Below are 25,425 nucleotides of genomic sequence, written 5' to 3' on the forward strand. Positions count from 1 at the left end.
GGCTGAACTCCCTATTAGATGAGGTAGGCAGCAATGGTTGGATAGGAATCACTGCAAATCATTGGGTGTTAAACATTAAAAAAAAATAAAAACAAGAAAAAAAACTCCTTGCTCATTGGTCGGCAACAGCTGTATACACAAGATTAGTTGCCAACAGGACATGTAAAGAAAAAAGTACATTTTCGGAAACTCAACTAAAATCAATGTTGCCACATGGGCTGATACACTCTCAGGTGGTGAGTAAGGGGATAAGGGATCATCCATATTGGAAATTTGAAGGAAACCAAAGTACTACAGGCTGATTATTGGAAATCTTAAAACATTTCAATCACCAAATATTTTTAATACTGCAAAATAGTTTCTCCTTTAAGGCCTGTTATGGCGTAAAGTCACTCAGTGTCACAAAGATGCATGTTGCTTGCCATGACAAAATAATCTGATTCACATTAAGTGAATATTATAGAAGAAACAATTATTTTTTCATTTGGCATAAATTAAAGAGCAAATATCCATGATTGGAAGGGCTTAGGAGGAAGTGAACCGTTTTTCACTTTTGTCCCCCAAAATAAAATCCAGTTTCAATGGCTCGTCTTGATGGTATGACGTTGCAACGTAGCCCACACCATTTCTATAAGCATCCAGGAATGTAAATGATGTACTGCTTGTTCTTAAAGTAGAATCTACTTAACAGGTAGCCAAAATTCTCGCTTTTCCTTCACACACTCTTGTGCAAGACCTTACAAAAGATGAAGGCTGGGAAAGTGGCAGTGTTGAGCAGGGTACTGAACATTCATTTATGGTCATATGGTTCCCATTAGGCCCTCAAATTATTGGATCAAGGAATCTGGAACTTGAGGCTGAACAAAATAGTTGTGACTAATAACACCTTGCTGGCACAAGCGATGTTCTAGTAGCTAGCTGCTGGTCCACCAGGAGAGGAGACCCAGGCCTGGCTCGCTGATTGAACCCTGAAAAACAAGAAAAATATAACGTTAAATAGGGAATCCCCAAAAAAGCAACTTAAGAAAATCAATACTCCACTAGGGTGGGATAGCAGACTATGTTAATCACAAACAAAATACCAATGTTCTTGGCAGAGGCCACCAGGAGAGAGCATTTTCTACCCCAGACCTCACACCACTAGAGGAACAAGTATAAATGAAGGTGAACCAGAGATAAAGGCTATTGCTACCAGTGTCCCGGGACATTACGGCTGTACCTGGAATAAAGCCATGGTGAGAAGGAACAATATTCACAACAGAAGCCTTGCTGTGAAGAATAGATCTACAATAGAGAAGGTATTACCAACTTACGACGTTTCAAGAGGAAAAACCAATCAATATGCGTGAGAGCGGACATGCTTGGTGTGATCTTCCCGCAAACCTTTTGCTTTTACCCCTCCTTTTCTCTGAATTAGATTTTGTTGGCATCATGACTCACTTAACCACTGCTAATTAGTGCCAAAGTGCTTGTGCTCTCTCCCTAAAACATGGTAAAATCGGCCAACACCTGATTGGCACATTTAATTTACTCATAGTAAAGTGGTGTACCTAAAGCTCAGAGCCGCCTGTAAATTAAATGCTACTAGTGGACCTGCAGCACCCACTGTGCCACCCATTAAAATGGCCCCTTTACACATTCCCCAGGCCTGCCACTGCAGCCGGTAGTGCAATTTTCAACTGCCAATTCGACCTGGAAAAATAAACCTTTTGACAAGCCTTATCCTTGCTTTTTAATAAATATAGGTGCACTGTATTTTAAAATTAGAACATCTGTTTTAAAGTTTTACTTGTCCTAGTAGTGAAAACTTCCTCAATTTGTTTTTCACTACTGCAAGGACTATCTCTCACATTAGATAACATGTAGTTAACTCATTACATTTAATAAGTGCTACCTTTAGATTGGAAGCAGATAGGGATATCAAGTTTGGACTCAAATGAATTGCAATTTAAAATCCTTTTGATGGTAAAGTTGGATTTTAAGTCACAATTCTGAAAATACCACTTTTAGAAACTTGCCATTTTCTTGTCCCAAACATTTGGTGCCTGCTGCCAGTGTTCTTGGACACCTGACTGTGAATTACTTAGCTGTTGGGCTATGGGTGTTCCTCCCACATAGTAAGGCAAAAGGGGACTAACTGTTAGCAGGATGTGTCCAACCTGCCAGGATAGCTGAGGGTGGAGCTGTTCCCTGTCCCACTTAAGCTTCAAATGCTGCCTCCAGCACACACGCACACCTAAAGGAACATAACACTAGTCTTTGTCACCCCAGACTTCTTGTAGCAGGGGAAGAGAAGAACTGAACAGAACCAGATGTGTGGGTGGTATAGGGACTCCTCTCCATTCCAAAGACTGGCACCAGGTATTAATAGTGGGCCGTCAGAACCACTTTTCAGGACACTCCTAAACCTGTGAACTACAGAAGTACTGCCTTATTCCCCGGTGGACTGACCAACGGCTAAGGCCTCTCCTGCTCCCTGATAAGAACGACTGGATCTGCTCCCTTCATCCCAGGTTAACCTGAGGGACACCAAGGCTCAGTTGGCTGACTTCCTGATCTTCGCTACAGGGACACAACTAGCTCCAGAAGCCTCCTCGCAACTGCCAAGCAGACCTGTATCAACTGGACATACCTGAGCCCTGTTGTCCTCTGGAGTAACCCACCCTCTTGATTCCCAAGCGGTGCATTCCCAGATCCTGGACCCTTGGTTGGCATCATTGGAGCTAATCCTGTGACGAAAGGAGACATCCTAAGGTTTTGGAGCTCTCGTGTCCACGAACGGGCCTGTTTCTGCCGAGACTCTGTCACCTGCGACAAATGCCAATGTGAAGCTTGGGTGAACCCAACTCTTTGCACTACAGCAACAAGAGATCTGTACTTGCTGCTACAGCAACAAAAACCTGCGGTGACCACCAATACGACGCTCCAGCAATGACCGTCCGCTCAACAGGCTGTTCTCACTACAGCAAAGACAGCCTGCACCGCCCAGCCTGCTCTTCACGCTCAGCAATGCTACTCGAAGCCTCTTCCACCACAAACACGACTCTTCATGCAGGACTTTGAAAAGGTAACATTTTCAGCAGGACTAACCTGTATAGAGGCTGGCGTTCCACCAAGCTTGGCCTGAACTTGTGACATTCCCCTGGTCTAGCTCGATCAGAGGACAGAAGTGGGGCTTTGCGCTTTTAGGCCCTATACCAACCTAAAACTTTGAACTTTCATAACTCTGGGTCTACTGAATGGATTGTTGCCATTTTGGTCTCATTGTATTTATTACAATTCATTATATTATTCTAAATTGGTTTGGGATTTTTCTTGTGGTGAGTTTTCACTTTATTACTGGATTTATGCTGTATAAACTCTTTAAACGTTGTCCCTAAGTTAAGACGGACTTCTTTTGTGTCAAGCTACTAGAGGGTTAAACACCAGTTAATTTAGTGACTTCTGTGGTTCACCCTGACAAGGATTATGGTTGGTGCCGGAGTGGAGCTTTCACCACCCACCCAACCAATAACTCAATTCCTTACAGCATGCTTTTATGAACTCAGGGTGTTTGCACCAGTTATGATTTTCTTGACAAAAAGTACAAGTGCTTTGGTTACAAAACAATTTTTAAAATTCTCCTGAAAATACTGAAACTGCCGCTCAACAGTGCCAGAGACTCCAGATAGGTGGGGTACTGATAGAATTTACTCCCTGAAATAGAGAATGTTCAAAACAATAGACTCATGCCTCTCTATACCAGAAAATGAGCTGTTCCAAAAGGTAACTGTGCTCCCCAATATAAAAGATGTTTAAAAAGGGAATTGCAGCAATATTTTGAACATGTGGACTGTCCTACAGTAAAATAGGATTTTTATAAATGCTAAGTGGATTCAGTGGATAACTTCACTGATAGTATGCCTGTCCAGTGGTATGCTGCGTTTTTAAAAAATATTTATGAAGGAAAAAAAGTAAAAAATATTTATAAAGGAACAAAGGTCCCTCACAACATAAATTCAAGGCCCGTAATTAACAAAGAAATACAATGATGCTTTTGTTTATATAAATCCCAATGGGTTTTATAATTTATTTGAAAAATAAAGAAATCATGAAAGTGGGACAGTATTGAACGAATAAGTGAGTTCAACTCAGTCATTGTAAACATTGGCCAGAATACAAGCAATAGTTAGGCCACAAACATGTAGGTTGCACCATTCACATTTTTATGATATAGATATAAACAAGTATGTGTCGAGGTGCTGAGGTGGATGACGTTTCGATCCCTAACGTAAAATAGGATTAACATCTGGACAGAAGTGATGCCTGAAAAAAATGCAATTTCATGGAGGGCAAAGCGGTGACTCATGGTGTCTATGTTTGAAATCCAACCAAGGTCAATTGAAATGGAAGGTCGCAAAATTATACATCAAGTCTCATGGAACAATTGGGAAGAAAATGTGAGCGGATGCTATATACTGGTAGCTAGATCCAGATCCGATTGGGAGAAGATGTGGTGATTAGTTTTGGATGTTCAATTGCAAAACAATATGAAAGTCGGACCATATTCAGCCTGTGAGAAACGGTGTATTACCCCTGCTAGGGTTCCCTTGTTTCTTTAAGATATGTTATTTTAATGACTGGTTACATATGGGGATCCTAGGCCTGCTGTCCTCCTGCTAGCCAATCAATATAAAGGCTTGAGAACCAGGGTCTTGAGAGCTCCTTCAGCTGCAGATCACAGACCAGCAAGAAACAAAGAATGTTAAAATCTTACCTACATTGTATTTTGGGGGTAACCACGTGCTACAATCCAACACACTGGAGCACATTTTTATTACTATCACCTCAACTTTGAGGGTTTTGTCATGAAGGAAGCTGGAAATCGTGAATGGAAATATTTACACACAGTACTTTTGATGCTCTTTTTATGATAGATGTCAGATAAGACTAAAGTAGTAAAAGCTTACAGGAGTGGGACCCATATACCTGATTAGGACTGGGTAAGGAAGGTGTAATCAAAAAACAATGTCCCAATAGGTAAGAATATACAGTCAATTAATTATGCATGCGCATCGCATTGCTCGCAAGGAAAAAGGAGAACACTCATTGATTTAAGACAAGATATTCAATCATCTTATTTTATGATGCACAATCATGGTCAGTAATATACAGTTATAGGCAGCACTGCATAAACTCAATTTAATGACAACCATATAGAACTTGGTGCTCTATAAAAAGTGACTGCGGTGAAAGTGGCGACGCAAGTGAAATGGTGAACAGCATGGACGGCGCACTGTGAATAAGGTGCAAATAATCTACAGTGGGTGGCTCAAATCATGTGACAGAGTGATATCACAGATTGAAAAGATTTATTTCCATTGTTTGAACCACATTAGAAAAGTACGCCTGTTAATGAGCTGTAAAGTCGGCGGCGTTTCGATCCACGTAAGTCAGAATCGGCATCAGGACTTGGTTGTCTGACTTGGGGCGTGCTGGGGTGGAGTGTGGTTTGAAGAGATCAAAGGTGGTCATCAGAAATTAATTTCAAGCCTGCCTGAGGGCGCGGCAAGGAAACACCTGGCGGCCGTGTGCAGTGCGCCGGTGGCCGGCACGAGTCCTTAGTGATCTACGTGCCGCACAGAACCGAATCCTGTAGTCACCAGACTACAGGATTTGGTTCTGTGCGGCACGTAGATCACTAAGGACTCGTGCCGGACACCGGCGTACTGCACACGGCCGCCAGGTGTTCACCATTTCACTTGCGTCGCCACTTTCACCACAGTCACTTTTTATAGAGCACCAAGTTCTATATGGTTGTCATTAAATTGAGTTTATGCAGTGCTGCCTATAACTGTATATTACTGACCATGATTGTGCATCATAAAATAAGATGATAGAATATCTTGTCTTAAATCAATGAGTGTTCTCCTTTTTCCTTGCGAGCAATGCGATGCGCATGCATAATTAATTGACTGTATATTCTTACCTATTGGTACATTGTTTTTTGATTACAGATAAGACTAAAGGCAGTAAATGTTTAGGGCAACAAAAATAATGTGGCACTGGAGATTTTAAATGATAAGGCAGTGTTGACTGAATATATCAAGCAAGCAAAGTTGGATTTAAAGTCACAATTCTGAAAATACCACTTTTAGAAACTTGGCTTTTTCTTCTAATCATTTGGTACCTGCTGCCAGTGGTTTGGGTCATTGGACTGTGAATTACTTGGCTGTTGGGCTTTGTGTGTTTCTCCCACACAGTGAGACAAAACAGGACTAACTGTTGGCAGGATGTGTCCAGTCTGCCAGGATAGCTGGGGGGAGCTGTTCCCTGTCCCACTTACGTTTCAAAATTCTCCCCCTTTGTTCCATTAATTTTTCTTATCCATTCTATATTTCCATCCTTTTTACAGCTTACTCACACCCCTGATCTTGTTTCAACTTCACCCCTATTTGCCCTTACCGCCTTCCCCATTCTCATACCCTCTTCTACTTTCACTCCCCTCTCCTTTCTTCTATTTCATTTTCACCACACCTTCCTAATCCTCTCTACTTCCCACATTCCCTTTGTTCTCATCTCTTCCCCTTTTTCACTTCCTCCTCTGCTCATTCTCCTATATTTCTTTCCATCCATCTCTTTTACATCGCTCCTAATATACCTTCCTCGCCCCCTTACCCTACTTTACACTGAGTCCTTTGCTCTTTCTCCAGGTCTGTTCTCTCCCCTAACCCTCTTCTTAGGTTTCGCCTGCACAGCGCTTGTGAAATCTCAAGTATCTAATACATCTTAAAAAGGGCTATTATATTAGTTCCCATTGTCGAAGTACTGTGTCCATTTACTTTTGTGTAGAACTTTTTATGTCTCACCTCTCAATGCGCATGCGCATTGAGCAGAGTGAGACTATAGGGACTTAAACAGACTTTACCCAACTTGGCGATTTGGTGCTGTGCCCGTGCGCTTTTAGGTCAATGCGCAAGCGCATTGACCTAAAATGCGCGTGCACATCATCAAATCGCCATCTATTCCCCAGCAGCTCTTCCCGCTCCGCCCCACAAGCTTCCCCCAGCGTGCGCTCTGCCTCAGCCGCACTCCTCCCACACCCCCTGCTGCTTCACACCCTCATGCCTCTCTCCCTGCTCCGCCCCCTCCCCTGCCCGCCGTGTCGCATTTCTCCTCCCCCCTCCCCACAGCAATGCACTCCGTCTTGTTCTTTCAGCTGTCTCCTTGCCACTCGTGGGTACAATCTCCTCGTGCCTTCGACCAACACCTCATGCTTGCCGCTTCGGAAGAATCAGTTTTTGTTTATATTTTACATAGGCCTTTATTTATAAACTGCGCCACTTTAACTTCACATTTAAAGAGTGATGCGCTCTGCATGGCGCAGTGCAACTCCTTTTTTGCTACTCTACATAGCTCTGCAGCTCATCAGATTTCAACGGACAGACTGGGAACTCTCCCTTCTCTGGGCTGAGCTCTTTCAATCCTCCCAAAGTAATGATTTTTATACACCCATGCCAGTGTTGTACCCGACACCATGTGCGATCCGTACGAAATGTGATTAGTGTTTTTTATGACCCTGTCAACAGCGGGAGTCACTTTTCCTCTAGCTTTCCAGTTCACCTACACAGCTAAGTACAGACAACTAACCTCCCAGACGGACATTTCTTACTAATAATTCGTCCCTTGCCCCTGCTGCTTCACACCCTCATGCCGCTCTCCCTGCTCCGCCCCCTCCCCTGCACGCCGTGTCGCATTTCTCCTCCCCCTCCCCACAGCAATGCCCTCCGTCTTGTTCTTTCAGCTGTCTCCTTGCCACTCGTGGGTACAATCTCCTCGTGCCTTCGACCAACACCTCATGCTTGCCGCTTCGGAAGAATCAGTTTTTGTTTATATTTTACATGGGCCTTTATTTATAAACTGCACCGCTTTAACTTCACATTTAAGGAGCGATGCGCTCTGCATGGCGCAGTGCAACTCCTTTTTTGCTACTCTACATAGCTCTGCACTCATCAGATTTCACCGGACAGACTGGGAACTCTCCCTTCTCTGGGCTGAGCTCTTTCAATCCTCCCAAAGTAATGATATTTATACACCCATGCCAGTGTTGTACCCGACACCATGTGCGATCCGTAGCGAAATGTGATTAGTGTTTTTTATGACCCTGTCAACAGCGGGAGTCACTTTTCTTCTAGCTTCCCAGTTCACGTACACAGCTAAGTACAGACAACTAACCTCCCAGACGGACATTTCTTACTAATAATTCGTTCCTTGAGCGATTGTTGGCATGGCGGGAGCACCACCACATCCACCTCCACATCCACCTCCACATCCACCATCACCTCCACATCCACCATGACATCCACCGCCACATCCACCACCACATCCACCACCACCACATCCACCACCGCATCCACCACCACATCCACCACCACCACATCCACCACCACATCCACCGCATCCAACACCACTACATCCACCACATCCAACACATCCACCACCACATCCACCATCACCATCACATCCACCGCATCCACCACATCCACCACCACATCCACCATCACCATCACATCCACCATGACATCCACCATGACATCCACCGCCACATCCACCGCCACATCCACCGCCACATCCACCATCACATCCACCGCCACATCCACCACCACATCCACCACATCCACCACCACATCCACCACCACCGCATCCACCACCACCACCGCATCCACCACCACCACATCCACCACCACCACCGCATCCACCACCACCACCCCATCCACCACCACCACCACCACCGCATCCACCACCACCAAATCCACCACACCCACCACCATCACTTCCACCACCACATCCACCACATCCACCACCACATCCACCACCACCACATCCACCACACCCACCACCACATCCACCACCACCACCACATCCACCACCACCATATCCCCCAGATCCACCACCACCACCACATCTATATGTGTGTGTGTGTGTGTGTGTGTGTGTGTGTGTGGCTCTGTGTGTGTGTAGGTGCAAATGTAATGTTCTTGGATTTTCGTCACAATAAAATACACTGAACATAATCTTCACAAAAGTTATTTACAAACGTTTAAGCTATTGCCATTATAAATTACAATAAATTTTATTTCAGTAATAATTATTTACAAAATTAAAAGCCATTGTTATTTGTAATATCAATACATCTAAGTCACGTAAATACAACACACATTGCATTACAAATGCTATAGGTGTCACATTTGCGAAAGTTAAAACTATTGACAAAGCTATTAATTTTGCTATTTTCAAAACCAACACATAAATAAAAAAAGTGTCATTTACAATACCAATCGCTCAAACTTTCCTAATGCGAGACCTATTGCATTTCCAATGCTTGTTTTAGTGTACTTTCCCTGGCAGCACACACTGAAACCGTGTCGCAGCTATTTCTACATGTTCTTTAAGCACAGCATTGTGACAACCACTGCACACATTTAATACTTAAAGCTTTTGTTGCAGCTTATATTGTTAAAAAGCTGGCTTCTGAAGACTGATGAAGCCCTAAAATGTCCCTTAACAATAGTCAGTCGCTCTCTCCCTCCTCTGTATTGACACACCCATTTGCCTCCCTTTTACTTGATCTATTTTCCGCTGCTCTTCATTCCTCATGTGCCTTCCCTCGCCCCGTTGCAGTGCCCCTTCTGTTCTCTTGCAGTTCTAGCTTCTCTATCTCATAGAGTTTTCTCTCTTGTATTGTTTTTGTTGCTCTCTCCGTCATTTTTGTCTTAGTTCTACGCATTCAAATTACTACTGTTTCTTGACCCCCCACTCCCTATTTTTTTATGCACCTGTGACGACGGCAATCCAAATGCAACCAAACGAGGAAAACACTTTAATCCCTGGAGTGTTAAGTGGGTTCCTATAGCACACTTCAGCCTTGCCATTTCTTCTTAGAAGACCAGCATTTTCCCCTTGAGGAAAACCTGTGTTAGGTTGTGGATCGTGTGAGCGCAGCCCGAGTCCGAGACAGGCAGTCAGTCTGCACATATCCCCCAGACAAACACAAAGGGGGTGCTGCATGCCCGACAGCTGCATGGGTGCTTGGAAAGTTAAGGGATGGGTCGTTATCCCAGTTGGCAGTCCTTGTTTATATTCGGTTTAGGCTGCCTGCTGCCTTGAAGTCAAAATGTGGATTTGAAGCCTGGTATTTAATCTACCTCTTCACTTTACTGCACGGAAATGGATTGCCAGAGCTTTCCTAGTTTTATTTTTAAATATGAACTGCCCAGAATTACAGGATGGAAGCAGATCCCAAGTCTCAAACCTGGATCCCAGGTTCTAAAGACCCGATGTCTCGGGTCTAGTTCGCGCTATATAAAACTCTAAAAAATAAAATAAAAAAGACGCCAGCTCTCGCCTCCTCGTCACATGCTCTCCCTTGTTGGTACCTCTTGTCAAGCTCTGTCCCATCCCTTGGTCACTACGACTAGAGCTGCGCTCCTCTGCACAAGCAGGAAGGCCTCCCACCTTGCCCATTGTCGTGAAACACCTCATAAAATATTTACAATCAATATAAAAGACAAAAACACTCTATATTACAGGCACCCATCCGTTTTGCCAGCAACTCTGCTTCAGGAATTTGAATGCTGTCTGCAGAACTAAGTTCATTTGTGTCTCTCTGAAAACGGCATTGCTTAATTTACTTGTGCTGATTATTAGGTCTCGCATGCAGGTATGCTGTCGCTGGCCAACGAATACTGTTCCTTAAAACATGTTTTGTAAGTGTGAATAGTGGGATGGGCTGGGAATAGTCACTTCACCTCTGGGTCCCTAACTATAACAAGTATGGGGAGGGAGCTGCGTCTGGGCAGTAGACTTGGTATCAAAAGTGAAATGACTCCTAGCAGCAGCTTCAGAAAGTGTGTGTTGGCGACTGCATGAGCTGGTTCAGGAGGGTAGCGAAGTTTGTTGGTGAACTACCAGAAGCCACACATTTTCTCTTTCGCAAATCATTTGGACCCACCTTATTAGATCACTTGGTTTTATGTAGCTGTTGTACATCATAGACCATAATTACAACTTTTAAAGACTTTTAAAGGTCTGCTGGGTTGAGCCACATAGACGTGTCGGTCTTATGGAGTCGGGCAGATGGACTTAGCGATGCAGGTCCTGTTACTAAAGTAAGTGAACCAATTTTGTAGATATTACTTTGAGTCAACAGTCATATGAATTTTTGGTTTTGGCTATGAAAGCAGGTACTTAGTGAGATATTGTCTATTTCTTTTTAGGTGAAGAGACGCTTGTTGTAATTACGTTGTGAGTATTTGTATATAACACAATACTTATTGGTGCGATTGGGTTGCTTTTTAAGGTTTTATCATTCTATTCCTTTCATTAAAGTAGTAGGTATAGTTAATGTTGACTTTGTGTTTCGTATCATGTTTTTAGGCGATGAGTGGGCATTTCTGAAGAAGATGTAAGTATTGTCCCCTACTGTGGATAATGTTTTGTAAAGGTTTGTGAGCTCCTACAGGATTATTGACTAAGGGACAATTGTCTGAATATGTTTTGACTAGATAGTTTTTGCTGATGATTTGGAATTTTAGGAGAAAATTCCTCTACTTTTACACTTCTTGGTAAGTGTGTTGATTCAGCATGTGCTTTTAAAACTTTTGATGATTTCTGATTTCTTGTCACATGTTTGGGTACACATTGCTGTGGTGGCATGTTTATAGGTATACTTGGTGTGACACTTTGTTTTTGATACCATCTGGGTTGTTTTGTTGTCTTTCTATGTGGAGCAAAACTATACCATAGTGATGCAGGGGTACCAAGATTAAGTTTATTCTTTTCATACTAGATGTATATATGTGCAACTACATCGTCCTGATGATGGTCCTGTGGATCTCTTAGACCAACGGGGGACCGAAACGTCGACGCTTAACAGCCGTTTACGAACATTATATATTTTTGACCGTTGTCAAGACCGAGTGAGACACGCCGCCAAACAGCGGCTCAAAATAGAATTGAAAAAGCCGGGAGCTCGCTCCTAATGATGACATCATCTGTGGAGCAACTATGGTGGCCATCTTTGAGTGGTCATTGGGTTTGAGAAAAAGACGGATAAAAATCTTACAACCCAGTAGCTGTTCACCTAAGCATCATCAAAAACATGTGTTAAGGATATAACAACGGTCAAAAATACATAATGTTCGTAAACGGCTCCCGATATTGCATAAAATGTCTGTTAGTAGCCGATTCTCATTATCTCAAAACTGTATAGCCCCACGCATCCACAGAGCCAGAACAGGTGGAAGAACCTTCTCCTACATCGCAGACCTGGAAAGAGCTCCCGTTCAACATTAGACGCACCTCCTCCCCGAACATCTTCAGGAAAACGCTCAAGACCTGGCTTTTTGACTGATAGAGAGCGGCTCAACCCCCGCCCCCCCCCCCCCACCCCACCCTGCGCGCATTGAGATCGTCACAGGTTAGTTGGAGATCAAAATTTTAGACAACCCTCCTCAAGCAATATAGTAATTTTCCCTCTCAAAACCGATGACTTTCTTAGAGCATTTTGTGCAACACTGCACATATTGACAGGCTAAATCTTCTGGGATTTTTTAATTTGGATTTACCCACTATTAAAATGAGGGTGAAGGTATTTTATCAGGTGGTCTCATCAAGTTAATCTCAGGAAAAGGGAATGTTACGCTTGAATCATGTATAACTGAACAACATTATATATTAGCTTTACAAATAGAATTCCTGACTGTCAAGCACAGTGCTCACTGAGCGGGCTGCTGTATTATGTATTTACCACCTCAGAAGCGTTATACAAAAATAATCTTGCAAAAGCGCTCGACCAGCATTCAAGTTCAAATTCAAAAAGATCACGGGACAAATTTGATGGTTAGAGTGGAATTTAACAATATAGTGGATAAATCACAAACAATCGTGGAGGACAGAGGCAGAATTAACAACTTTCAGCATATTCCAGGTATGCTTTCACCTTTTAGAAACTGGATTTATGATAATGGTAGTTTTTAGGAAAAGAGGACAGCTATCAAGTTATGTTCCTAGATAATCTGCAACATCCAACATATCAAACAAACACAATTATTATCTTAGCCCGTCACTACATTGACACCGGGGTCATTTCAGATGGTTGCCTTTCTTAATACAGTATAAAGATAGGGACGGTGGCCACAAAAGTATAACCCTTCATTTCTTGTCTACAGAACTTGTAGCTTTAAACAATGGAGACCCTCGGAGGGGTTATTTGAAACATCTAAATTGGACCCATGTGTCAAAATGTAACCTACTTCAATGGAAGAGCTCTAGGGAAATCAAATTTATACAACAAATGTAATTTACTTACCCCACCAGACATGGGCATTTTTGAGATGCAGCAAGAAATTCTCACTAGTGTGATTGGTTTTGCAAGCCCCATTAGAACAGACTTAATGCTCAGCAGTACAACTAACAGGCATTGAAAAATGCATTACGTTTCGCCTATGTTATTTAATAATAAGCTGTTTTTTGCTGTAAATTGTAGCTAGTTGAGTAGCTGTACAATATAAGTTTGTTTATGTACAAAAAGGCAATATATTTTACTGCTGCTAGTGGGGTATAGTGTGGGTAAGTAATCGCAAAACTTTGAAAAATGAAATGAAAGAGGGAAATAATAGAATTAATGGATGAAATGGCAATATTATGTGTTTAGAGGAGTTCTGATATTTCGGTCTTTTACCTACTTTTGACCGTGGTGCCACTGCGCCGCAGCACCATTGAAATCATGGCCCTAGTGCCTGCTAGATACCTGTTTAGTAGTAAAATTTAGCAATATTTAAAATTTTGCAATATTCTGCGTCTAGCGGGGTCCCTAAAGCTTTTGGCCCCGGTGTCACCACACCTGCTGCACCATTCAAATGAAGCCCCTTTTAACTGCAAGGTAACTGCAATTGTGTCTGCCTGTATAGTAGTAAAATATAGCAATATTTGGTGTTTAGTGAAATTCTGCCAACTTTTGGGCCCGGTGCCAGTACACCAGCTGCACCATTCTAATCATGAACCCGTTGTATGTAAGGTAACTGCACTTGTGACTGCCTGTTTAGTAGTAAAATATAGCAATATTAGGTGTTTAGTGGGTTGCTTTGAGCTTTTGGCCCTGGTGCTATTGCATCCGGCGAACCAATCAAATCATGACCCTATTGCCTGCTAGAAAACTAAAGTTTGACACCGAAGTAAGTGTTATCATGCACTGCATTTATTTACTATGATGTATCGGGGCAATTTGAGTGCTGGGATTTGAGGCAGAATACGCCCTCCTCCTGTTTGAAAAGGCTCCCTTAAGCTAATGAGCTGAAGAGTTCTGGTTGATGCACCTGCGCTCAGAGAGTGGTACAGAGACCTGAGAAGACTTTGAGCAGCATTTCCAGCACCCCCAAAAAGAATGTGTTACTCTCTACTGAAGAAGGACAACTATTCTGAAACACATGTCTAGAGATACACAGCACTGGCTGCACCAACAAGGGTGAAACACTGAAGCCTAACACCGAAGTAGGTGTTATCATGCACTGCATTTACTATGATGAATCGGGGCAAACTGAGTGCTGGGATGTGAGGCAGTGTGCGCCCACCGTCCTCCTATTGCCTGCTAGATAACTGCACTTGTGACTCTTGTTTAGTAGTTCAATTTAGCAATAATATGGGTTTAGTGAGGTCCTTGGAGCTTTTGGCCCCAGTGCCACTGCACTTGCGGCAAATTCAAATCAAGTCCCTTTTAACTGCAAGGTAACTGCAATTGTGACTGCCTGTTTAGTAGTCAAATATAGCAATATTAGTTGTTTAGTCGGGTGCCAGGAACTTTTGGGCCTGGTGCCACTGCACCTGCTGCACCATTCAAATAATGACCTTGTTGCCTGCAGGATAACTGCACTTGTTACTGCCTGTTTAGTTGGAAAATATAGCAATATGTGGTGTTTGGTGGAGATATGACAACTTGTGGCCCCGGAGCAACTGCACATGCTGCACCATTTAAATCAAGCCCCTTTTGACTGCAATGTAACTGCAATTGTGACTGCCTGTTTAGTAGTCAAATATAGCAATATTATGTGTTTATAGGAGTTCTGACAACTTTTGGGCCTGGGCTGTTGCACCTGCGGCACCACTCAAATCATGACCCCGTTGTCTGCAAGGTAACTGCAGTTGTGTTTACTGGGTTAGCAGTAAAATATAGCATAGCACTTGTATATCAACTTTTTTTTTAACGTGCAATGTTTATAACAACATTTACATTTGATCATAAAGACCAAATAGTTTAAGTTGAAAAAATCAAGTTGATGATGCCCAAAAGTGCAAAGAAAGGTACTGAGGAATGAATAGGGAAATGTCTTAAACGTTCTAAGGTTAAAGCATCTGCTTTACACAGCTAGGTAATAAAAAGCAAGAATACTGTTTGAAGCCGACTGCCTTTTCCATGGTAAGAGAGTCAATCTAGACAGTAAAGGGGCTTCAACAGTGGGAACAGCTTCAGTACATGTATCGTAAATGTGCGCAGCCAGGGGAGCTTAACAAAAAAAAAGTTCCACACAAAATCCAACGGACACAGTAAGGAATATGCTACTTACCAGTATGCATCTGTTCTTGCCATGTAGGGCTGCTGATATTCACATCTTATGCATAGATCGCCGCCTAGTGTTGGGTCCGGATGATTGCACATTGTTGTCCTGGAAGAGTCTTCGAAGTATCACGAGATAGGTGGCTCCTCCCCTGGACTACAGTGCGCATGGGCATCCCTTCCATCCGTAGATTGTTTTTCGCCATTGTGGCAAGGATGGAGTAGTATGCAGTAAGTGATGTCCATGCTAGAAATTAATTCTGAGTGCTACAGCTGCGACAGGCACCGGGGAGGAGGGAGGGCGATGTGAATATCAGCAGCCCTACATGCCAAGAACAGATGCATACTGGTAAGTAGCATATTCCGTTCGAGGAATGTGGGCTGCTGAATTCACATCTTATGCATAGAATGTATAGCAGTTTCCTCCTAGCGGCGGTTGCCCGTGCCAGCTGCAGCAGTCTGAAAAAGAGTTCTGAGGACAGCCTGTCCTACAGCAGCTTTCTGTTTGGAGTGTACATCCACGCAGTAGTATTTGGTGAATGTGTGTATGGTGGTCCATGTGGCGGCTCTACATATATCCTCTAGAGGAATGTTACCTAGGAAAGCCATGGATGCCCCTTACTTGCTTGTTGAATGCGCACGTGGGGGAACTGTTAATGTGCGTTTAGCTTTTTGATAACAGATTTGTATGCACTTAACAATCCATCTGGCTATACCTGATTTGGAAATGGGGTTGCCTTTGTGCTGTGGAGAGAAGGCAACAAACAGTTGTTTAGTTTTCCTGAAATCTTTTGTCCTGTTTATGTAATACAGGAGAGCTCTTTTAACATCTAGTGTGTGCAGTGCTCTGTCTGCCACTGAATATGGATTTGGGAAGAATACTGGCAGTTCTATTGTTTGGTTAATGTGGAACTGGGACACCACCTTAGGCATACATTTAGGGTTGGTATGTAGCACCACCCTATTTACATGAATTTGTATAAAAGGCTCCTGAATAGTGAGGGCTTGCAGCTCACTAACTCTCCTTAGCGATGGGATCGCTACGAGAAAAGCCACCTTCCATGTGAGAAATTGTATCTCACAAGAGTGAAGAGGTTAAAAAGGTGGTCCTATTAGTCTGGTGAGAACTATGTTTAGATTTCAGACAGGTGAAGGCGGGTGTCTGGGAGGAATCACTCTTTTGAGTCCTTCCATAAAAGCTTTAATGGCAGGCACTTTGAAAAGGGAAAGGTGCTGTCTGTTTTGCCATTGCAGCCAAATGTATCTTGATGGAACTATATGCCAGATTGCATCTGTGTAGATGCAAGGTTGACTACAGACATTTCCAGCCTGATCATTGAAGGCGAGACCGACGGCTGGATCTCGAAACATGAAGCAGAGTTCCTCCTGACAACGGACCCAGTGGTCCCTTATTTCTATACCTTGCCTAAGATCCATAAAGGTACCAGTCCAGTCCCTGGGAGACCTATCGTCTCGGGAATCGGCTCATTATTGGAGCCACTGTCCAAGTTCTGTGACGTATTCCTCCAGCCCATTGTAAAGGAAATACCCTCCTTCCTGCAGGACACAAGGGATGTCCTACGCCTCATAGATTCCATCGAAGGTAGAGAAGGAGTGGACCTCCTCCTCACGCTTGATGTGGAAGCTTTATATACTAATATTCCCCAAGCAGCCACACTAGAAGCCGTAGAATCTGCCCTTATGCAGGAGGAATGGTCTTCACCCACTCCAATACAATTCATCATGGCATGTGCGAGTATTGCCTTAACGGAAAACTTCTTCCAATATGGATCACAGATGTACCATCAAATTAGGGGTACCTCAATGGGTTCTACTTTTGCTCCTAGCATTGCCTGTATTTACATGGCAGCCTTTGAGAACCAGTTTATCTACCCAGAATCCAACCCCTTCAGACAATATCTAACTTTATGGCGGCGTTACATTGACGACATTCTGATACTATGGAAGGGTGACCGCGACAGCTGCACTCAATTTTGCACTTGGATCAACCAACAGAACCCTTATTTGAAATTTACAGGTTCCATGTCTGAGACAGCCCTGCCCTTCCTTGACCTCACGATACGGCTGGGCACAGCCGGTCTGAGTACTACCCTGTTCCGCAAGGACACGGACAGAAACAGCCTTCTCTTGTTCAATAGTCATCACCCTAGAGCACTACGCGAAAATCTTCCCTTTGGCCAATTCCTGAGGGTACGTAGAAACTGCTCCTTCAGGGTTGATTATAGGCAAGAAGCCAATACCCTCCAACACAAACTTCAAGATAGAGGATACCCCACTAAACTGATACGTGACTCCAGCAAGAGAGCCCTTAACAACCATAGGGAGGCCCTCCTTGAAGTGCATCAAAAGGAATGTGATGACCTAATAACGTGCGTCACAAGCTTCACTAGCAACTCCAACTTCATTAAAAAACTGTGAATAAGCACTGGGGCATCCTGAACTCAGGGGGCACTGAGTTACCCAAACCAAGGTTCGCTTTTAAACGCACGGCCAACCTAAAAGACTCCCTGATACATACACGCCCTAAGAGACAGCCTTGGGGTGGGCAACGGACACTGTGGCACCTCCCTCCTGTTGTTGGAAACTACCCTTGTGGTGGCTGTGCGGTATGTCCTCAGTCCAGACAATGTAAAGAAATCAAGCTCACTGATTCCGTCACGTGGAAACTCAACAGACACAAAAATTGCCATAGTACTAAATGTATCTACCTCATTTGTCCATGCAACAAATTTTACGTGGGAATGACCATGAGACAGGTAAAGCTCAGAATAACGGAGCACAAAAGCAACATACGGTGCTCCAAGACCCACACGAGATTGTATGAACACTACCAATTACACAATCACTCTGCAGACAGCATTCAATGGTTAGTGCTCGAGTCCCAACCAGCCATGACCAAACAGGCACTGTTCAGGCTTGAACAAAGATGGGTACATCGCCTTCAGCTTGATTTAGTAGGGCTCAATGATGCTATTCCCTGGGCTACCGTCTCCAGATAACATCCCCTAGCCAGCCCCTGTACCTAGTTATAATCACACACATTCTAGCTCGGCACAGGTCTTCCCACTACAGAGGGTTATGAGCATGACATAGGATCTTACGACTAAATCCCCTTGGTTTCCATCTCTAGATAAGATACACTATCTAGCCCATGAACCTAGTTACCCTATGAATCGCCCACATCCTAGATAAGAATAGGGCTTCCCACTACAGAGGGTTAATGGCATGATACATCATTGATCACTCACGAATGAGGCATCCCTATCTCATGGCCCCTAAGCACCTGTCTGACCCTTGTCATCTTTACGATGAGCCTATCAATCGGGCCAAAAGAAGGGCTTTCTTTGACATTCCCGGGGTTTTAAATTGGTGTCAGCCCCCCTTCTTCAACATGTGTACTCTCCCAACAATACTTGCCCCGCGCGCTACCTTATCAAGAGGCTTCTTCTTACACAAATACCTGAATGAGAGTCTGCTAACGGGAGCCACCCGGCTTACCACCAACTCTTGCACACCTCATCCACGGCATCAGCGACCCTTCCAACATGGCCGCTATGCCTTGCCATCACGTTCCGGATGCAGGTTTAGTCATCGCATTGCTTACACGCATGCGCATGATGCGTGACAGGCGCGACGTTTACGACGGCGCTTCGGCTGATCACTAAACACCTTCATAAAGGCGGACCCCCCCGTGATCCCTTACCAGCTGCTCCGCACCCTGACCAGGTGCCGTGAGCGTGAGGGGTAGGTGTCCCGCCGTTCCAGCGCCTGTACCAAGGTAAGCCTTGTCTCTATCCCCTGACCCCCCAGAGGCTCGTTTCAATGTTTGCAGCCCAGCCTTCCTGACATTGACGGGAACTGCTCCTAAACCCGAATTGGACCTGTACCCATCTGTGATAGTGACCTGTTGCCTTTTACCACACTGGCAGCACCACGGTACTGACCGCAACTGAGATTGCTCCCAATCCCACAATTGACCCACGCTACCTATTTAAAGTACGGTCAGTAGTCTAGCGGTACATGGGGAGTGCCCCCGCCCCCGACCTCACTCGCTCTACTTTACCCTTATTTTGAAGGCTTTGATCAGCGCGGTGGCCCGCAGCACCACGGTGCCGGCTTCAAGAATGCCTTAGGCTTGTGAGCATGAAGTGTCGGGGGGTTGCCGAACTTTAATACAGGGCCCCGTCCTGGGGCCCGCTGATCTTTATAGACATCATGTGAATAGAGTGGTCGTTCCCCCTCTACCAACAACCCCCCCCCATCCAACATGAGTGTTTACAGGGGCTTCGGTTTTAACCCTGGAGGTCTCTTGTCAAACTAGCCTCCATCTACATGCACTAGTATTATAAAAAAAAAACCCTCTAGAGGTGTAATACACAAATCAATCCCTCCCTTACATACCCTACAGGTTCATCCACCAGACAGTGCTGGCCTCACGGGAGCATGCTGCGAGGCCCGTGTTACTCTCCCTTAGGGTAAGAACCTGCCTGCTATTCTCCTAGGAATGGGTGTCACTTTGAAAGATTCGGCGTTACACTTCAGATTAGTGTTTTATCTGCACTCTGGTTTCTCCATTGAGAAATTATAATCGTGCCATCACTAGACCGATTATGAAGGGAAATCTCACCCAGTGTCCGGTATGATCGGTTTCCCTACACGCCCCTCCTCACCCCTCACAGTGTGGAGAGCATTCACTGGAGTCACTCTACATCTTCTGACTATAGTCACATAATTAAGATATGACTTGACTCGCTCTCTGTTAATCCTTTTTTTCCCCCTACCTCTAGGTCGCCTAATTAGAGCAGGACCCCGTGGCCCTCTTTGCACCCGACCCAGAGAGGTTGTATTTGCTTTTTACTATGTGAATGAGCATTTAATCATTGGTCTTCTTGTGTAGTACTTTGTTTTAGGTCCTGACGAATCGCCGGTTGGCGAGAAACATGTTGACCACACCAGGGGGTTGAGTTAGTTTTCTGTATACTTCCACAGCTTCTAGCTCCCCTCCCACCCCTTTTAATTAGGGAATCAGCCACGTCAATAAAACTTATTGTGGACTGATTACCCTTTTTATTATTCACTCACTTTGCACCGACTACACGTTCTTTCGTCCTCACTCACAATCGGCAAGGAACAAAAGAACTCCGCCAAAAGAGTGCCTTTGGGCACTCCGTCAGACATTGCAGTGCCAGTCTGACGAGGGGCAGTGAGCCGATGATGATACTGGACATCCTTCAGTCAGGGTGTGTTTCACACCTAACGCTCTGGGTGTGTGAGGCTCTCTAGTTCCGACAAGGGAACCTTCCCAGTTCCTTGACTCTTTGCATCCACTTTCTTCTCCACACTGTATCACTCTCCTCGGGGAACTTTGTACTCTTCTGTGTGCTCTAGATGCAATAAATAACATATAATGTTTTGCGTTGATGCATCTAGCAGATTTATGTCATTATTGGAACAATAAATGACAAAACGCTTCCATTTTGCCGCGTAGCACGCCCTGGTTGTAGGCCTTCTAGCCTCCTTGATAATGTTCATACAATCAGGGGGCAGGTTGAGGTAGCCAAACTCTATGACCTCAGGAGCCATATTGCAAGGCTCAACTGTTGCGGATTTGGGTGCTGAATGTCTCCACGGCTCTGAGTGAGGAGACTGGGTGTGAGTCGCAGTCGCTGGTGAGGCACCACTGAAAGTTCTAGGAATGTGGTGTACCATGCTTGTCTTGCCCATGTTGGAGCAACTAGGATGAGTGTCATGGAGTGCTGCCGCAGTTTGCGCGCTAACAGCGGGATGAGCGGTGCTGGAGGAAAAGCGTACGCAAATCTGTTTGACCAGTTCATCCATATCGCATTGCCCTGAGACTGCGGGTGTGGAAACCTGGCGGCAAAGGTGTGGCATTTTGTGTTTTCTTTTGTGGCGAATAGGTCTATCTCTGGATGACCCCACTGCTGGAAATACGGTTGTAGCGCTGAGGGATGAATCTCCCACTCGTGCATGTGATGGCAGGTCCGCTATCTGGTTGTCCTTGCCCGGGAGGTGTTCCGCCATGAGGAAGATGTTTCTCAAAAGGGCCCACTTCCACATGCTCTGGGCTAGGTGTGACAATTGTGGGGAGTGTGTCCCCCCCCTGCTTTTGGATATAATACATTGCAGTCATGTTGTCCGTTCGGATCAGCACGACTTTGTTGCACACATGCAATTTGAATGCCTTCATCGCCATGAAGATTGCCATCAGTTCCAGTAGGTTGATATGCATCTTTTGCTGCTGCGTCGTCCATAGTCCCTGCACCGTATAATTGAGGACATGCGCTCCCCAGCCTTGGAGAGATGCGTCCGTTGTCAGCACTATTTGTGGTACAGGCTCTTGGAACGGTCGTCCACTGCAAAGGTTTTGTGTGTTCCACCGATGCAGAGAGTTGTGAGCACGACCGGTCACCAACACCAGTCCTTCAGATGTCCCTGAGCCTGGTTCCACTGTCGTGCCAAGCACTGCTGAAGCGGACGCATGTGTAGCCTCGCGTGAGGGACTATAAAGATGCAGGAGGCCATCATGCCTATCAGCTGCATAAACACTTGCGCTGGAAGTGAGTGATGGGGTCTGAATTTTTGGATCAGCAAGTGCATGCTGTTGATTCTTGCTGAATTTGGTTGTGCTGTTGCTGCCAGGGTGTTTATTTCCGCGCCTAGGTACTGTTGTACATGTGCGGGTTGAAGATGAGATTTTGGGTAATTCAGTGAGAACCCTAGGCTGTGTAGGAGGTGAATTGTGCGGGACATGTGGCTTGCACATTGCTGGGCCGACTTTGCTTGGATAAGCCAGTCGTCCAGATAGGGATAGACATGGATGTGTTGTCTCCGGAGGTGCGCAGCTACTGTCGCTAAGCACTTAGTAAACACTCTGGGGGCAGTAGTGACCCCGAAAGGCAGGACCTTGAACTGGTAATGCTGGTTGTTTATGATGAATCTGAGATATTTCCTGTGACCTGGGTGAATTGGAATGTGGAAATATGCGTCCTTCAGGTCTAGGGTTGCTAGGAAGTCCCCCTGACTGAGCAATGGTAGAACCTGCTGCAGAGTGAGCATGTGAAAATGTTCTGACAAGATGTATTGGTTCAAGGGTCTGAGGTCTAGAATGGGCCTGAGAGACCCGTCCTTTTTTGGGATTAGAAAGTACAGTGAGTTGGTCTGTTGGTCTAAAGGCACAAGTTCTATGGCCCCTTTTTGCAGCATGCAGATGACTTCTTGCTGCAATAAGTGCATGTGATCTGCGGACATAGGACGGTGCCTTGGGGGTATGTTGGGTGGAGTGGAGGTTAGTTCTAGACAATAGCCGTATTGGATAAGTTGTCTCACCCACCTGTCTGTGGTAATGCCTTCCCAGACTGGCAGGAACTGCTGAAGTCTTCCCCCGACCGGTGTTATATGGTCTGGGGGCAGTGACAAGACGTCACTGTTTATTGGTGGCGGAGGACCTGGCATTATTATTTCCTCGCCCTCTGCCTTTGGTGCTGTACCCACGGTATCCACCCCTATTGCCTTTGTTATAGGTGGTCTGCGTTCCTCCTTTGTTGTATTGGGCTTGCTGTGATGCTTGACCTCTAGAAGCTCCCCTGTTACCGGAGCGACGAAAGGAACCGCCCCTGAACTCCTGTGACTTCAGAGCTCCCATGGATTTGGCTGTTTCAGTGTCTTTTTTAATTTTCTCTAGGGTTGTGTCCACATCGGGACCAAAGAGAAAGTCAGGGTTAACAGGCTGATTGAGTAAAGTTGTTTGGATCTCTGGCTTGAATCCGGAGATACGGAGCCAGGCATGCCTTCTGAGCATCACACTTGTGTTGATGGCCCTAGCTGCTGTGTCTGCCGCATCTAGCGCACATTTAATGGATGCTTTGTAATTAGCTTCCCTACCTGTATTAGCATTTCTGCTCCCTCTTTATAAGTGTCAGGCAGGTGTTGTAGTAGCTGCTCTAACGTGTCGTAATGAGCTCTATTATATCTGGCTAATAGGGCCTGCGTATTTGAGATTCTCCAAATATTTGCCGCCTGAGCCGCCACACGTTTGCCAGAAGCTTCCAAGATTTTGGATTCTTTGTCCGGAGGAGGAGCGTCACCACTTGTTTGAGAGTTCGCTCTCTTACGAGCATTAGCCACCACCAAGGAGTCCAACGGTAGCTGGCCTTTGATATATGTAGGGTCCACAGGCGCAGGCCTGTATTTCCGTTCAATTTTGGGGTTTACAACCCGTGCCCGTGTGGTTTCTTTGAAAATGTCACTAGCGTGTTTAAGGACACCCTTAAGCATAGGTAATGTTTTTACTGATCTCTCTGAAGTTGAGAAAGTATCAAACAAAAAGTCCTCTTCTACCGGGTCAGCGTGCATTTCCACATCATGGTTAATGGCTGCTCTTTTAATTAATGCGTTAAACGCAGCCGTATCTTCAGTAGGCGAGGTCTTGACTGTAGATGACGGAGTGTCAGGTGTGGCGTGTGGCTCACCAGGGTCAGTCCAGGGTTGAGACTCCTCTTGATCTGTGTCTACAGGATAATTAAATTCATCCTCATTGTATCCTTCCCTCACATCCTCAGTGGTATGTGTGGGAGAATAGGTATATTCCTGTCCATAGGACTCTATAGGTTCAGGTGAGGTAGCAGAGTCCCTTTTCTTTTTGAGTGGTATTTTGTATGACCCCATTGGATTTTCTGGAATGATTTTTCTTTTATAAATAGTGAGTCTTCCAGTATCGGAGTCGATGAAAAGTTTCGACTGATTATCATAGGATGGCGGTTGGAACAGTACATCCTCATCCATGGGCTGTGCCCTTGATGGCACCGACGACATTGTTGTTGTGTCGGTGCTTCTTTGTACTTGTAAAGCCTTAGGGCGCGCAGTCGGGGGCAGTCCGTACTTTATCGGTGGCGTAGGCCTTGGAGACGGACTGACCTGCTTCGAGGTTGGGGCCGACTTCGATACACCCGACTACGTTTTATCAGGATGTTGCTCGTGGCCATGCGTCGACTCGAGCTCTTGTTGGGCAGCAGTCACGCTTTTGTGCTTCGACTTGTTATGCTCTGTCGGGCCGAGTTTTGTTTTCGACTTGAAGGCCTTGACCAGTAGCAGCTTGGCGGTTTGAAGCTTTGGATCGATAGTCTTGTGAGCTTTAAGTCCTTTGTCGATGTCGCCATCTTTGGTCTTCGACGTCGACGGCGTCAGCGTGACGTGCTTGACTGTAGATACAGGCTTTGTCGATCCGATCTTCGGTCCGACACACCCCTTTGACCCCGAGGGGTCGATGACACTTTTGGATTTGATTGGATCCGAAGCCGTCGATCCGATGACTGTTTTATCCGTTTCGGTTTAGATTTAGCCTCTTGTGCTTTCGGTTTCGATTTCACCGTTTATTGTGGTTGATCGACCGATGGCTCTTTAGAAATATTCTTAGCCAGGCCTTGAAGCGGGGCTATAGAACATGGATGAAGATCTTGGCTAAGGCCTTCCGGCGATGCCTCGACCTGAGCCTTGGAAGGTACAGTGTCACTACTGGGCCCCGCAACTGCGGTTGGGCCTTGCTCATCGCTTGAGTCATCATCGACGGCTCCGATGGCCTGTGCGTCGTCCCCTACCTCGACGACGTCTTCATCATGGACGTAGTCTTCATCTTCGTCCTCATCATAGTTTGAGTTTTGCTCCGACGCGGGATCCGACTGTTGATCAGGATCCCCCTCTTCTACGCCTTCGTCATCTTCAGCCTCGAAGATGTTCTCCGGGTCGGGCGCCGTCTGCCGCGCTGACTGCCTCGCTGCGCGTCGAAGCCTAAGTGTTTT

At 45.3% G+C, this 25,425-nt stretch overlaps 1 protein-coding gene across 2 annotated transcripts in view; it reads right to left on the reverse strand.

Annotated features, from left to right (window-relative positions):
- Positions 1 to 322: 322 nt before the first annotated feature.
- The window catches only part of POLR3H (RNA polymerase III subunit H), a 182,010-nt gene continuing 156,907 nt past the window's right edge, over positions 323 to 25,425 (reverse strand). For both annotated transcript variants that reach the window (XM_078683152.1, XM_078683149.1), the window contains one exon: positions 323 to 968. In XM_078683152.1, the coding sequence (XP_078539278.1) occupies positions 915 to 968 (54 nt within the window). In that variant the 3' untranslated portion in view covers positions 323 to 914. The remainder of the gene's footprint in view (positions 969 to 25,425) is intronic.

The sequence above is a fragment of the Lissotriton helveticus genome, chromosome 1_1 (genome assembly GCF_964261635.1).
Source record: "Lissotriton helveticus chromosome 1_1, aLisHel1.1, whole genome shotgun sequence".
NCBI classification, from domain to species: domain Eukaryota; kingdom Metazoa; phylum Chordata; class Amphibia; order Caudata; family Salamandridae; genus Lissotriton; species Lissotriton helveticus.